This window comes from Cydia pomonella, chromosome 1, assembly GCF_033807575.1.
Source record: "Cydia pomonella isolate Wapato2018A chromosome 1, ilCydPomo1, whole genome shotgun sequence".
NCBI lineage: Eukaryota > Metazoa > Arthropoda > Insecta > Lepidoptera > Tortricidae > Cydia > Cydia pomonella.
Window position 1 is genome coordinate 2384165 of NC_084703.1, and position 17563 is coordinate 2401727.

General features: G+C 38.9%; 1 protein-coding gene across 1 annotated transcript; it reads left to right on the top strand.

Moving 5' to 3' along the window:
• Window positions 1-359: 359 nt before the first annotated feature.
• LOC133526704 (transmembrane channel-like protein) lies at window positions 360-17563 on the top strand. The gene is made up of 13 exons (XM_061863424.1): window positions 360-679; window positions 6343-6508; window positions 6937-7075; window positions 8432-8536; window positions 9705-9893; window positions 10451-10581; window positions 11359-11460; window positions 12180-12371; window positions 12853-13095; window positions 13518-14955; window positions 15495-16091; window positions 16483-16696; window positions 16984-17563. The coding sequence occupies exons 1-13, from the start codon at window positions 607-609 to the stop codon at window positions 17559-17561; spliced, it is 4167 nt and encodes a 1388-aa protein (XP_061719408.1). The 5' UTR covers window positions 360-606; the 3' UTR covers window positions 17562-17563.

The window sequence follows — 17563 nt, forward strand, 5'->3', positions numbered from 1 at the left end:
AATCTATAAGGGTTCCGTTTTTTGCCATTTGGCTATGGAACCCTAAAAAGAAGAGGCAAAGCGTTTCGTGCGAACAAATGGGACGTTTGTCGTTTACCGCGAAAAGGTGCATTCGCTCCCCGCGTCTGGATGTCCGATGACGGAAAGGTGAACAGGGATCAGTACCCCTAGTGTAAATGTTATCGACATCATAACGTGACGAACGCGTTTGCGTTAAGTCTCATTTTGTATAGGATTTTGAGTTTCCAAAACGTCCCGCTTGGCGCGCTCTTTCTAAATCCAATACAAAATGAGACTAAACGCAAACGCGTACGTCACGTTTCAAAATCGAATTTAGTTACACTAGGGGTACAGTTCGTGCAGTTCTTGAGTGCACTCCCCGAAATGTTTCCTTTCGTTTCCTGTAAAGGTTGTCTGAAATTTTAGAGAACTTTTTGGCAACTTTACAATCAAGACACAAACTTGCGTTACTAATAAACATTAAAAAAATACTTTTTGTCGTTTAAAATTTACCTGCATTAATATTGTTCCCAGGGTTCATACGAACGCGTCCCATCCTCGCCCCAGCCTTCAGTTGATCGGCTCTCCGTGACCTGGGACCCCAGCATGACTTCAGGAGCCAACCTGTTCCATCTACCAGAGGCAACACCCAGTAATGAAGTGAAATTCACTACTGGAGGTACTACTTGTGTTAATATTACGTCCTGTGGCCTCCTTCCATTTACTTCGGTCTTCTGCTCCTTCCTCCAATTTGTGTACTTGGGTGAATCAAATTTTTGTGTTGTTATTCCGTAAAGCGCTGGTGGCCTAGCGGTAAGAGCGTGCGACTTCCAATCCGGAAGTAGCGGGTTCAAACCCCGGCTCGTGCCAATGAGTTTTTCGGAACTTATGTACGAAATATCATTTGATATATACCAGTCGCTTTTCGGTGAAGGAAAACATGAGGAAACCGGACTAATCACAACAAGGCTTAGTTTTACCCTCTGGGCTGGAAGGTCAGATGGCAGTCGCTTTCGTAAAAACTAGTGCCTACGCCAAATCTTGGGATTCGTTGTCAAAGCGGACCCCAGGCTCCCTTGAGCCGTGGCAATATGCCGGGACAACGCTAGGAAGACAGAATTCCGTCCCGTTGTCCAAGTGACACTCTTGGCACAATTTGTTTGAAAAGATCTTGTATGACAATTTACTAACATCAAACAGAATTTGAAATAGAGGTAGATTGTCAAAGAAAGTTTTGAACCCATAGTTAATTTACTGCCATCTTTCGACATAGGATTCATTATTCTTTCACTGATGTCTTAAATTTGTTAAATATCAAAAAGTGGCGCCATCTTACCGGGCATAACCTAAAAGTTGTGGCGCTATCGCTCGAAACGATGCTGCTACACCTTTGGCCTTTGATCTATTAGATGGCGCCACTTTTTGATATTTAACAAATTTAACACATATCAGTGAAAGAATAAGGATCAAAGTCAAATAGCGTTATAAAAGTTTGAACCATATGTCTGAAGATGGCAGTAAATTTTCTGTGGCTACAAAGTTTTCTTTGACATTCCACCTCAATTTTAAATTATCTTTGCTAACATGCTCAGATGGCCTAATATATCTAACTAACTGAACTAACTGCTTTGGCTCAGCGATCCAAAAAGAATCTTGGCCTCCGAAACGAGAGAACGCCACCTGTCCCGATCCTGAATTGTCCGTGTCATGAATTGGCATTCAGCCGACGCAGGTCCGCCTCCACGACATCACACCAGCGGTACCTGGGGCGCCCGATCGGTCGACGGCCGGTTGGTCGCCCCAAGTACGCTTCCTTGACTACGCGATCCTACCCCATTCTGAGTAGGTGACCGAGCCAGCGAAGTCTGTGGGATTTAGTTACGCCGATGAATGCCGAGATCGAAGAGTTGGTGGCTGAGCCCAATATCATCGGCCTATTATATAAATGGCATAAAACGAACACAAAAATTATGATAATTACTTTAATTACAAACGATGTAATTTTAGTGATACTGCATGCATTAGTACTTAGAAATAAATCTGTAATATTATTGTTTACGTTTATCGTATTATATTAATGCATGTTTGTTGAACCAAACATTTGTAAAACTTAAATACTTTATCTACGAAATGTTCATCAAATTTGATAGAAAAATGTTTCTCATATAAGTGAAATGTAAATTTCTTTTTGAGAAAATAAAAATATTCTTTATTCTTTAACCCGAAAAATACATTGATACATTAAAATACGGCCTTCCAGATTGATTGTCCAAGGGAAAAAAAACTTGATCCTTGACACTTAAAAGTTGATCCACCTACTTTTTTTTATACTACGTCGGTGGCAAACAAGCATACGGCCGGCCTGATGGTAAGCAGTCTCCGTAGTCTATGTACGCCTGCAACTATCCAACTCCTGCTGTCCCTGTCCTCTAGTTCGAGGACACTGACTTCTGTAACACAGGTTTTTACCTAGCTCAGAAGTCAGGGACTTCAACACTAAAATGTACGTACCTTAATGCCAATAAAAATTTATTTTATTTTATTTTTAATTTAACTCCAGAGGAGTTACATGCGCGTTGCCGACCCTCAACTCGCCCCCCCCCTCGATGAGCTCTGGCAACCTTACTCACCGGCAGGAACACAACACTACTACTACTTTCCCATTTTCGAGGATCCTCTTCCACACAATCTATCAGTTTTTTGGCTTGCCTTTTGATCTCCTCTCGTTAATATTGCTCTCTGGGTTATTGTGGTTGCGTCCGTCTTAGATCAAGGGCATGATGGACTGGATGAAACAACCTAATCAGTTTTCTGTACCCCTAGTGTAAATATTTTCGACAGCGAAACGTGACGTACGCGTTTGCGTTAAGTGTCATTTTGTATGAGATTTTTGACTTTCCAAAACGTCCCGCTTGGCGCGCTGTTCAAAAACCGATACAAAATGAGACTTAACGCAAACGCGTACGTCACGTTTCGCTATCGACTAAATTTACACTAGGGATACTGATCCAAGGCCGTAGCCAAGGTGACAACCGTCAATCGAAAAACGCCAGTTCATTGTAACAAAAATATATAGTGGTATGATTAAGTAGGTAAAATACAATACAATGCAATACAATACAATACAATACAATACAATACAATACAATACAATACAATACAATACATGCGCAGAATCAAATAGACAGTTGGATAAAGGTAACAACAGGCGGTTTTATCGCTTAAGAGCGATGTTTTCCAGACAACCTTTGGGTAGCGGAAACATTAAATTTATTCAAAGTATGAGTGTCGCCTCTTGTTATAGCGATCAATATACGGCGAAATAAAGGTCAATAAAATAGAAAGTTGACGTTTATCGTGTCACACTTTGGCACTTCCCAATTAAGCGCAGAGTTAACTTGGTCTGGTTCTAGCCAACTCCACGTGTTACAATCCTTCTAATATCGAAATATATATTTTCTACTCGTCGACTATAATGGTTGAATTAAAATTTCGTATATAAAACTATAAATGCGTTCTTTTCATTTTATGTCTATATTGTTGTCTACTTGCCAATTTCCATTAATTATTTAGGTAGAAAAAGTACAGAATGCAATAGTAATATAATCAACCTTTTCAAAAACATTGTGTGTAACTCCGGGGGTAAGAATATTGCAAACTCGGGTCTTTAATTTCCTCCACTAATCACCCTCGTATCCAAAATTTCGCTTACCCCCCTCGTTGCACAATGTACTATGCCTCCATTCATCGTCAGTGAAATAAAATGAAAACGGTATTATTAATACCGTATTAATATACTTCTATAATAGCTTCCATTTCGCGCCTCTCATAGCGTGTTCACGCGCAATTATTTTACCGTATTCGATTTGTCTGCCAAAGCGAATGTTTCAGCTGACCCGATTTCTGCATGGCTAATTATTTCGTGCCATGCTATTGCTAAGCGAACTAATTAAATGATTTGTATTCATGTTTTTTTATCAACTAGTAGTTCACCCCGAACTGTGTACTCGCGGTTCACAAAAAAGATGGATCAATTTAATGCACTTCGTCAGCAAAGGTTTGAAAACCGCGTGCGATTTATTGCAAGGTGTGTGGAGCCCTTAACTGATAGATTTAAGTCACCATAGAGATTAAAATTAATTGTATCTGTGGTAAGCCGTAATCTTTCTTTTCAATTGTCAAATACCTACATTATGTTTATTTTATTACGTTTTTAAATTCGTAAATTTAAAAAAATCTTGCAAACGAGATGACCAGAAAAGCAAGACCCCTCACAAACAGCTTTTGGGCCTTCTAGGCTGTTCTATTAGGTCCATAACTCCTTGACCGAATCTGCTCATAATTTAATTACTAAAATATAATGCCTTCAAATACGAGATTACCCAATTGGGTAATTCCACGAGACTGTAACGTCAGTTACCAATTGGCTACTTGACTGTTTTTTGTAAATAATGTCAAACGATCGTGATTTTCCTGAGGATCAAATGTCTATATGTATAGGACTCATGGGATTTAAGCAACACAAAGGTCAGAAATGAGAGTTAAAGTCTGACGCTCGCACTCGACGATTGAAACGCCTCTAACAAAATGATAAGGTGATGTGACGTCACATCATATAAGTCTGTCCTAAATGTATGGAAGATCAAGGAAATTGCCATTTTGACCCTGAAATATTGCGTTTATGTGTATACTCGTAGTTGTCATACAATTTATTTTTCAATAAAATGTAAGGAATCGAATGGTACCATTTTCTTTTCTATTATCGAAAGACAAAAATTTTTTTTTTGAGATTTCGGAGCCTTGTATTTTTTTATAGTCACAATATATTTTTTTAAATTCCACTTTTTTATAATGGATGGCTCATTTTCTATCCATTTAACTAAATTTTATTATAATATTCAACATGTGTCAAGTACCCAATTGTAAAAAGCAATGTAAAGCCCGACCAGAAATATATGATCATTGTCAAGAGGGCGCTGTTTTGTCTCATGTCAGTTCAGCTTAGTATGAAAAATAAAGTTCCAATGAAATTCCGCAATATGGCGCGTGATCATATATTACTGGTCAGGGTTTAGATCGAATGAACAATAGTGACATTTACAACGGAAAGGAAATTAGAAGCAAGACTTGCCACGGAACATATGCCTATCGATTGTTTTACCTTTTATCTCCATTTCTCTGAAATATGTAATACTTCTGTGTAAAATTGTGGCATTATCTATGAAAAGGGACCTTATTGTCGATGGCGCTTACGCCGCACTGCGTCGCGCAGCGTTGTATTTGTATCGGACCTAAATGTAGTTAGCAGACCAAATGCCATCATGTTGACATTTTCAATTCTAATTAATATGCTCAGCTTATAACAATTATACGTACTTACGTGAAATGTGTTTTTAATTTTAAGATTTTGACTAAACCTATAAGAGAGGGCCTCCAATTATAGTTTTTTAAGGACTTTTTCATGAAAAAAAAAATTCTTTTGTTTAAATGCAGAAATCGATTCTACTAGCTAAATCGAGCTAATTTTACTATAGGACCAAGTCAAAAACCGCGAAAATTTTCTGTCATTCCATAAATAACATCGACATCTGATCAGTCAAAATTGTATGAAAATGCCAATATTCTTTCGCGATTTCGTGGATGGTCCCAAAATGAAAGTAGCTCGGTGTAGCGAACAGAATGGAGTCTTGCATTTAAAGCCCCATGATGGGAGATACTCTGTATATCGTTACCCTGCACTGCACACCAAAATCAGTAAAATTTAGTATATATACTATTATATATAATAGCTACAATTGTGACGTTATCTATGAAAAGGGACCTTATTGTCGGTGGCGCTTCCGCCGTTATAAACGATGCTCCGATACATTATACAACGCTGCGCGACGCAGTGCGGCGTAAGCGCCATCGACAATAAGGTCCCTTTTCATAGATAATGCCACAATTTTAAACAGAAGTATTACATATTTCAAAGAAATGGAGATAAAAGGTAAAACAATCGATAGGCATATGTTCCGTGGCAAGTTTTGCTTCTAATTTCCTTTCCGTTGTGAATGTCACTATTGTTCATTCGATCTAAACCCTGACCAGTAATATATGATCACGCACCATATTGCCGAATTTCATTGGAACTAAATTTTTGATACTAAACTGAACTGTCACCCTGTACATGAGACAGAACAGCGCCCTCTTGACAGTGATCATATATTTCTGGTCGGGCTTTACATTGCTTTTTGCAATTAGGTGGAAGCCTGGAAGCAACATACATTTACGCGACGCAATGTCATAAAGTCATACGTCAACTATTTAAAATACCTAGTAAATGGCAACATACCTCCACAGATGGCTCTGAAGACGAAGACTATTCCAGCATCAGCGCAGTTCTCCGACAACGACGATGCAGCGTCCGACGATCACGGAAAGGCCGCCGTCGGACGTCCTCGCCGTTCCTGCCCGACGAGAGTCGCTCGCGACGGAGGAGTTCCGTGTTTACCACCAGCTCTGGAGAGTAAGTGATTTCATCAATATCCTAAGACCATAGAAAATGTCATTTGAATTTGAAATCAATAATGAAGGAAATATGGTCGAATTTCTGTTGTTTCGAAATCGAACGAAACAGATGAAATGCCAAGAATAATAGTAATTAGAGTCAAACCAAGGTTGTAAGCGGTTTTGATAGCCCAGTCCAACTTATATGAAATTATGGCGTGACACAGGGTTCGCAGAAGAATTTTCCATTTGGCACGATCTGCTCGAGGCCGCCCGACCGTCTACTGCCAGTCGATTGCCAGCGGAGACCCTGCTTGAACAAGTGGTTGTCCGGTCTACGGAGCGTGTGTCCGATCCATCGCCATTTCCTAACAAAAATTTCCTGGCCTATGGGTTTCTGGTCAGTCAGACTTGAAAAATAAACTATCTTTATCTTTACGTTTCCAGAACAGCCATCTCAATGGATGACCAAGGCACGGTGACCCAAGAGGAGATCTTCAAGAATATCCGCATGCACAAGGAGGTGCTAAGCTCCGTGAAGCAGCAGCCGCTAGATCTTCGGAGGAAACTGAAGCTCGTTCATTTGGTAGTGATTCTTTTGGAGTATTTCAGACAGCTTATCAGATATATTACTTGATTTAGATTTATCACATAAAAGTTGGAGAATTTAAGACAATTCACGATTTACACTCACATCTTTCTTCTTCCTCGTTTCGCCGTCGCGACCACATGAGGTCGTTATTGTGTGCACCAAAACTCTCAATTCTGCACAATTTCCCGGCTTTTTATTAATAGGTGCCTGCGTAGATCCTAGGCAGGCCTTCTTGACAATGTCCACCCAGCGGGTCGTTGGATGTCCACTACCCCATTTTCCATCCACCATGGCAACGCGTTTCAAATGCGTTTTTCAAAGTTAACCATTCAAGTTGTACTCACATAAATAGTTACAGCTATTCAGTTTTAGTGGTGATAGTATTTTATGCAGCAGTTGTATAAGAAGGGTCAAAAAAGGCGAGTGGCGTGAGTTACAATGTGAGCCGGAGCCGAAGGCGTAGGCGAACATTGTAAAGGAATACGCCACGAGAATTTTTTGACCTACTTATACAACGTTGCATACAATATTTTTCCTACGAGTCAACAAAAATAAATCTTAATTTAGGTAAACAAATTACAGCAAAAGTATATAGCCAAGACGCGCGAGCATACCTTGTTAGTGACTTGTTACGCGCCCGGCCCGCCCCGGGCCGCGGCCGGCCGGTCGGCGACACCTCCTCGTAACTCATGAGGCCCTGGTACTTGCTACTTGCTAAATTAATTTTTTGGACAGTTTTTTCTCAATTTTGGCCACCGTAGCCTACGGAGACTAACAAGCAACGCTAAGCGGTCTTCGTAGTCTATGAGTGTTGCTATATTACGGGTGTCACATGCGTGTTTCTGACTTATGAAGTAATTATTTTTACTATGCAACCAAATGAATATTTTGTAAGTTGGCAGCAATGCACTTAGTTTAAAACTGTATTCGTTTTGGTTTTGTTAGGTTGGTAGCCATTAATCGCAGTAACGTTATAGCTTATAAAAGCACAAGAGCTTTTATGAGGAATAGACAATATAGACTTTTCTTGAAATCTTTTATGTATGTTCTTATATTCGTGTTAATGAATGCATAAATGACAGATAACAGTAGAGGAGTAGGAAAAATATTTAAAAGAGTTACGGTTCAACTCAATTCAAGAAAAGCAGCTTATGCACGTACCTTACTTTCTTGAAGGATCATGATAAATTTCGTTGGTTTCTCTGTTTCATGCAAAGATGATTTCCGATGTCGATCATCTTAATAACCATTATGATAAGATATATTAAACTTAGATGGAACTAAAACATATAAAAAAAACATGGGTAACCTAGCATAATGTTTTTATATTTTAAATGTTTTTGGTCGCAGGCTAAACGCTACATCAAATGCCACGAAGGGCAGCTCCAGGAACGCCTGGCGCAGTCCAAGAGCACCAGAGACATTTACGCGAGATTCAACATCCTACTGGCTGCGGTAAGGTTAGATAAGGTTAGACCATGGGTCACCAAATGGTGTAGGAGGCCAGGTCGGCGTCAAAGGGCATACGCAGCCCGAATGATGCCGCCTTAACGGGAACCTGCGGGTGATGGGCCGGGAGTTCCATCACTCGCCTAAAGAGGTCCCGAGCTGGAAGGCCCTCAAGTGTTCCGAGGCGTCTTCAGCGGAATAGGCTGCTGCAGCAGCCACAAAAGACGAGCCCGTAATGGCAACGCCGACGGGGTATCGGAAGTCTACAATCGCGTTCCCGAAACCCCGTCCACAAAGCGCGCGGTGGAACACCAGGGGGTTTAGTCCGTGGGAGTCGGACATACCCACTCGGCTTCTCCCGTGCCAGTGGGATCCATAAAGGATTCCCCCTGGGTCAAAAAAAAAATGTGTCACCAAATGGTCTGGCGAGGTTGCTAAAGAGTACTTCGGCGATCCTGGAACCTCGCCCTATAGCACAGAGGGGTTTTAGTGGGTAAACCTTGGGTCTCATCAGTCTATATATGGGAGTTCCGCATAACCATCCCAGGCCCGTCCCCGCGCCTGAGTGGTATGCGGAACGCATTTCCCCTCTTAAAAATAAAAAGGGGTCACCTATGGTGCCCGCGCCCTATAGCGTGGAAGCGGCAAATAGAGAAGTTTTTAGTGGGTACATTATAGTAAATGGTAAATTATAGTAAATATTTTTTCATACTTACATATATTTTAACATTGCTCGCAACACACCATCAACAACCTAGGTGGCGAAAACCGTCTACAAGCTCTTTCATCGCTTCTAACTTCTGCGCTTGAATGCATACTCCACTTACAGCAGGTCGGTAGAGGAGAAAGAGCGAAGCTTTTGCTTTCGATGTCTGAGCGAAGTAAATACCTGCTTTTAGATCCAAAAAGTCACTTGTATAAGAAAAAGTATCATTATCGTGTGGCAAGCCATTTTCGCCAGTATAAAAAGGCGGCAAAATTTAAAAAGAGTAGGTAATATTTGAATTTCACGCCTTTTTCATCTGACAAAGTGGGTTTGCCGGAGCATAGTTAAGTTTTTTTACATATACTTCTTCTTCTTCAACCTAGCGTTTTCCCGGCCTAGCGCCAGGGTCCGCTTTCCTTCTTAATCTTCTCGTTGTTTACTTCTACAATATACATATTTTTATTTCAGAAATGGCACCAGCTGAAACGCGAAGCTGCCAACACTTCAAACCTTCTAATACCCTGGGAGCTCCGCATCAAGGAGATAGAGTCCCACTTCGGCTCCGTGGTGGCTTCTTACTTCACGTTTCTGCGCTGGCTGTTCTGGGTCAATCTAGTCATTGGGTTTATCTTACTGGTCTTCGTTATAGTTCCCGAGGTGAATTTAACATTCTTATTACTTTCTTTCCTACCTTTCTGTTTTCCTTTCTCCATTCTTCCTTCTTCTCTCCCTGCTTTTCTTTCTTCCTTCCATCCTTACTGCCTATTCCTTGCTTCCTTCCTTCCTTTCTTCATTCCTTTCTTCCTTCATTCATTCCTTCTTTCCTTCGTTCCTTCATTTCTTTCTTTTTTCTTCCTTTTTTTCTTTCTTTCTTCCTTTCGTTGCCTGAACCTGCTTTCAAAACTTAACGAATTGAGTAAGAAATGCAGGACACAGAGATTTCTTCATACATCCAACCTGCACCAACTCCCAACCTCCTGATTCGTATCTTACTGGTCATCGTTATAGTTGCAGAGGTCTGTTAATTACATCATTACTAATTGGATCTTTGAGCCACCGTAGACCTCACGAGTCCATTACCGAACAAAAAACATCAACAAAAAAAAAATCTATCCAACCCAGCTTACAAGAGTCCTGTAAAGTTCTTTTGTATAGGACTCTAAGGGACTATTAAATGTGACCCATCAACATTTTCCAATTGCATTTAATTCCAGTATCTAACTGCCAATAAAAATGAAGATGGTGAAAGGAAGAGGATAACAGACGAAGAGAAGAAGAACGCAACTAATCTTCTCACTCTGTGGGAGTTCGAAGGGTTCCTGAGGGTATCGCCGATCTTTTACGGGTAAGTCCCATAAACAAACTTATTGCGTTTCTTTATTAAATTTAAGAATACCTGGTCTGTTTTTTGTAAGGGCGGTTCACAGCAAGCTCGGTTCTCCATAAAAACGTAGCACCCTCATTTTAAAACGACAAACTAGTTTGCTCTGAAACTTTGTACTTACAATACCTGACGACCGGTTTGGCCTAGTGGGTAGTGACCCTGCCTACGAAGCTGATGGTCCCGGGTTCAAATCCTGGTAAGGGCATTTATTCGTGTGATGAGCATGGATATTTGTTCCTGAGTCATGGGTGTTTTCTATGTATTTAAGTATTTATAAATATTTATATATTATATATATCGTTGTCTAAGTACCCTCAATACAAGCCTTATTGAGCTTACTGTGGGACTTAGTCAATTTGTGTACCTAATAATGTCCTATAATATTTATTTATTTATTTATTATTTATTTAATAGGATAAAGTATATCTATGCCTGTAATTAGCATATGTCGCTTTCGCTTCAGATATAATAGTTTAAAAAATACAGCGAATTTAAGTTTTTCATACAAAACTTGTTTCTGTTCTTTTACGTTTGTTCTATAAGATGGTGCTGAATAAACTAATTAAAACCATACCTCATGTCATTGTATGTGCAAAGTTGTATTGTAATTTAACACGTAGTTACAAATGAGAACAAAACTACAAATGGGTAGTTGAAATTTGGTCGAGCTTGCTCTGAAATGAACCACACAACCCGCTCTCATACAATCATAAGTTATAATACTAATTCAATCCACAGGTACTACAGCAGCATAGAGCGTTCACAATACAGAATGCCTCTAGCATACTTCCTTACTGGCGTCGTTGTGTACATCTACGCGTTCGTCGCCATATTGAGAAAGTGAGTGTACGGTCTAGGAAATTGATTCTTTAGCAATTTGCGGTTCAAGTAAATTTGGTTTTAATACTTATGTTAAGAGCTATCCAATGTAAAGTGAACCGTAAACTGCTAAAGAATCAATGTTCTCCACCGTTACAAAGAAACGAAAAGTATCATCTCGTGTGGTCCTTTAATGAAACTCAGTTCGTTCGTTTCATAAACTCACACTCGTGTTTTAATGCCTTCCATTATCTAGCAATTACATAAATCACTAGTAGACATTATTCTGAAATTTGAGTACCTATTAAAAATAAGGTAAAAACGGTTATTCTATTGTTATTCCCCTGGTATCTCATTTTCCTGGCTATTCCTACTCGCAAATTCCCAGGAGATTCCACTTAGCTGTTTTGTTTGTAGATCGAACTTGGCACGAGTTAAGATGCTAATAAAGTGGAATTTCCTGGAAATCTGCAAATAGGCATGACCAAGAGAATGAGATTGATGTAGAATGGCCAAAAACATATTTCTGCCATTATTTTTTAAACAAAGCCCAGCCAAAACAGACTTGAAGGAACTGTCATAGGGACCAACATTCGACGCGAACGACTTAATTTTTTTTATACAATTTCGTATGACAATGATGTTGGTTTTCTATTTAAATTCAAAAATAAGCATGTGATCAGTGGACATAATTCATGATTTTTATGAAGTGAGAAAAACTCACCTATATCTATTTGCAGAATGGCCGAAAATTCCAGAATGTCCAAACTCTCAGAGAAAGAAGACGAGTGCATATTCTCATGGAAACTTTTCACCGGTTGGGACTTCATGATAGGCAACACGGAGACCGCTCAGAACCGGACAGCGTCCGTCATTCTTGGGTTTAAAGAAGCACTTCTAGAGGAAGCTGAGAAGAAGAAGGATGTTAGAAAGTAAGGCCTTGGTCTCGTGTTGACCGTCAGTCAACAATTCCATCTTCACCACTTAGATGGTTGACAGTCCTTAACTGTGCGTTTCTCCAGAAACTTTCTGCCTCGCTTAGGTAAACTGTGGAATGAACTATCGCCTGTAGAATCTCCGGGCACGACCTTTAAACCTTCAAGAAAAAAGTGTACTAACATTTCAAATTCCACCAAAGCTTTTGCAACCTCTCTGGTGTTGCAGGTATCCATGGGCAACCGTAATTGTTTACCATTATGCAATTCATCTGCTCGTTTGCCTCTAATATCATAAAGCCTCGCTAAGACTACCATTTCTAATATTTGTACACTTTTTGTATAGTCGGTCTCATATATAATGTATATGACCATACCAAAAAACTGTTAGTGTCACTACAAAAAATAGCAAACTTGGTAAAGGGCCCATATCCTAAAGCCAAAATGAAATTCCCAGTTTAAAATCTTCCAATTCCAGCTGGCGCATAATCGCCCGCCGCGTCTTCGTCAACCTCGCCGTCTTCATCCTCCTGGCCCTGTCCGTCTTCGCCGTACTCGAGGTGGTCTCCAGCGACACTAAGAAATCTGGCAGCTGGTGGCATGACAACTCCACCACAATTGTGGTCACCCTCGTGTCTCTGGTGTTCCCTGTGTTTTTCGAGCTCCTGGGCTATATGGAGAAGTATCATCCTAGGACGCAGCTCCGATGGCAGTTGTTCAGGTAAGTTTAGACAGATAATAAATAATATAATAGGATATTATTACACAAATCGTCTAAGCCCCACAGTTAGGTCAATAAGGCTTGTGTTGTGGGTACTTTTGACTGTTATTTATAAAATACATAGAAAACACATGACTGAGAAAACAATATCCGAGCTCATCACATAATTGAATCTTGTTACCAGGATTGAAACCCGGGACCATCAGCTTCATAGGCAGGATCACTATCAACTTGGTCACACAGCAATTTTTTTTATGATGTTTAAAAATTTAGAATTTTGAGACCAATTTTAATCCATTCTTTTGGTTAAATCTCTATAGATTGAATATACCTGTTTGTGTATTCCTAGTTATTGTTTTTTTTTAAATGAGAAATATAATAAGTCTAAATTTTGCTAACATATAATTATCTACTTGTTACAGGATTATGTTGTTAAATCTACTCAACTTATTTTCACTTATATTTGGTTTATTCTACAAAATCCAAGGCATGTCCAAAGACTTGGAGTATTTGAAACCAAACACTACTATAAACCCTAACGTAACTGCTGCTAATAGTACCTTTGATGTAAACAAGATGATTGTTATAACGGAAGAGATTAATTGCTCAGATGTTCAGGCTTGTCTGTCATGTGACATTTGCGTTATGCCTAGCGCAGCCGCTATGATGGCAGTAGCATCAACTATAGCGCAAAATCTAAGAAGAGACAAAAAGACACATACGAAAACAGATAATATATCCGTACACCCAAAAACTGACTTAAATAATAATACCTTACATAACAGTACAAGCGAAATTAGTAAAGAAAGTATTCTAACTGAAAACCTTATACTTGATGTACCATCAAGTACCAGCCAATGGGACTTAATAGTGTATCTTTCAAAAAAGACAAACGAAAGCGAAGAGATTGTTTATGATGATGATGATTATAATATTTATGACGACGCGACAACAGGATCATTTATAAAATCACAGAGCACAGAAAAAAGTATGAATATGCAATCAACTACTGAAATTATAGAAGAAAATACTGGTGGTATATTTACTGCACAGTCTACCGATGTAACAGATAGTCGTTTTAATTTCGAAAATTCCGATTTAGATTGGACTTTTAAAGATATTTTAGATTGGGATGATAAAAACGGAGTGAGCACTACAATACAAGATGATGTAACGACATATGTGACAGACGGCACAGTTTACACGTCGCCATATGACACAACCGCTTCTATCGTTGAAAGCACAACTGATTATAAAGAAATGAGTTCGCCTACAACTTATTCAGAATCTGACTCTACCAATTTTTATACTAATACTGACATTATTAAAATAAATACAAATATCCTAGACAAAAATACTGATATTACTGATAAAGAAATGGAGTCTGCTACTACTGCATATGCCAGTGATGATAAGACAACTGTAATTACCACAGAAACAACTCCAATGATAACAGAAACAGCTCAAATAATCATTGAAACAACACCAATGACTTCTGAGACAAACACTGAGTTGACTCCCAGTAAATCTACTGATGCAGTGTCGTACTGTCCTTTTTACATGGTCAACTGTACAACAATTTGCGGAGAAAGTAACGTCACACAAGTGATAATAGTTTCTGACTGCCGAGTTGCTGCAGCAAAATGTTATATTACCAGACGCGTCTCATTTAAGACTTTAAATCACAAAAACGAAACTCTAAGAGGAAATATGACAAACTCTTCAGAAGTAGACATAGTATATTTCAAAAACAACTTGAAGATGTACAACTTGACCATGGAAACGAGGTCAAAGCTGACAAAACTGTGTTGGGAGACAATGCTTGGTCAGGAGATGGTGAAGCTTACTATGATGGATTTGGTAATAATTTGTGTTTATGTACAAATTTTGACTATATAACGTTATCATTTTAAAAATATAGACAGTAACATATATATCATATAGTTTAGTAGGTATCTACTGCTCTTAAAAGTCACCCAGGAACTAAAAACATAAATATGATATTATGTTTAAACCATAAAATATCTACGTACATACAGTACTTGCATTGCAGTCTTGGCGTTCATCAACACTGTATTTATTTATCTGAACACAATTTCATTAATCAAAATTGCGATAACACCATAAAGGACACTAAACACGAACAATTTTTGACATTGGCTCACCGTTTTCTATCTCTATCACAAACGCACAATTACATTTTTATCACTTGTCACTATGCCCGTCAATTTCGCGCTTATATACTTGTTAGAACGTGACAGGCATGGTGACAAATGATAAAGAGCCGACCATCTTAGCCCTACAGGACTGCAATATCATTATATAGATAGGTAATAAAATTATGCGTGCTCAGCGTATTTACTTTAGCATTATCATCTCAAAACCCGTTTTTTTTTCAGGTATTCCTATTGCTTGGCACCTTATTCATGGACTTCTTCCGCGCTCTCTTCGTCCGCTACATGAACCGCTGCTGGTGCTGGGATCTCGAAAAAAGCTTCCCTGAATACGGTGACTTTAAAATAGCTGAGAACATTCTCCATTTAATCAATAACCAGGGGCAAGTGTGGATGGGCATGTTCTTCTCACCGGGCCTCGTCTTATTAAACGTCTTTAAACTTATGATCATGATGTACTTACGCTCCTGGGCTGTGATGACGTGTAATGTACCTCACGAAGTGGTGTTCAGAGTTTCCAAAAGCAATAACTTTTATTTAGGACTTTTGCTAACTATGTTGTTCCTCTGCGTTCTGCCGGTTGGCTATTCTATAGTCTGGGTCAGACCATCATGGCATTGTGGTCCGTTTTCTGAGTACGGGAAGATATATGAGATAGTTACCAAAAATCTCTCCAAACTATTGCCTCCTTCGCTGAATTTTGCTGTAAAATATATAGCATCACCAGCCATAGTAATTCCTTTGCTTGTTTTACTAATACTTATTATTTATTATTTGATATCGCTGACAAATTCACTGAGAGAAGCGAATAATGACTTGAAGGTAAGCACTTTGGAATATTCTTCGTGTGTAACAATTCTGATAAAAAAAATGTGAATAAACCAAATAAAATTATAATTGTGGGATGATACTAAATATCAACAGCATTTGTTTCCGTTATTGAATTGCATTTAATGGCATACATTTTTAAATCTATTATGGTTAACATATTATATTACAATTTTGTGTCCGAAATGTATTTTATGAACCATTAAGTAAAACTTATTGTAAAGAAATGACATGAACAATATAATATTGTTTCCAAATCTGTTTATTTAAGCGAATAATTTTCAGCCATACCTTTCGTAACAGCAACGATTATACCAAACTGAGATCGAATCTCGTTCCAATATTGAGTTATTGTCAGTCAACAATGACAACAATACAATTCCAGATCCAACTCCGCCGAGAGCGGACAGAAGAGAGACGGAAGATGTTCCAACTGGCCGATACTAGGCGAAAAGGGACGGCGATGGACAACACCCCGTTCGCCAGGTGGAAGAAAGCGCTGCCAGGCTTCCCACTTGGCAAGTCTATCGACTCTGATGATCGAAAAACGGTTACTGAAGATGACGGGAAAGCGCCGATCAAACCGCTTAAAAAGAAAGGTATGGATGATCTTCACCTTACAATTTAAATAAATCGTAAACCACCGAATGAAGGAACAGCATAAATAAATACTTTTTTTTTAATAAGATTGCATTAATCAAATAAATAAATTAGCTATCCTTTGATCGAAGACTTGATTATCACTGCGACACACGGGATCTCATCCCATAAAACTTGTACGAGTATTTTGTTACTAGGAAGCATAATTAATTGCTATAGCAAAATGAAAACAAATAATCTTTTGCGGACGTAAGTATATTTGTGATAAGTATTATTTTTAACACAGGTAATATCTTGGCCAAAATCGTCGGACAAGCTGTTGATAAGAAATCCGATCTCTCCGAAATCGACAACGACCCATCCATGTCCCCTAACAACGATGACGAAACGGACACAGATTTCCACGAAACTCTACCACGAGATGTACTGAAAGCTAAAGATATAACTATAGAAAAAAGTGATAAGAAAATTGTAGAATTCAAACCGCAAGCGAGCGATGAAAATAAACTAAAAGTTAAAGTTGACAAAGAAGATCGCACAGATAAAGCTGCCGTTGAGAAAAGAAACAACGAAACCAAATCAAGATTTGTTACCACTAAAGTCGATGAAGTCAATGAAAAGACAAGCAAGAAAGATGCACTAGAAAGAAAACAGTCTGAAGCCTCGGTTATTCCTGTTATAACTATAAGTACAACGGAAAGTGACGAAGAATTAAAACGAGAAAATAAAAAGAGTCTTCAAGACCCAAGTAAAAAACAGCCGGATTTGAGGTCACTTAGAAGACAAAGCAGCGTCGACAGTGTGAAAGAGAAGACTGAGAAAAAGAAACCGGAGGATGGACATAAATACCAATATTCACTTTAAGA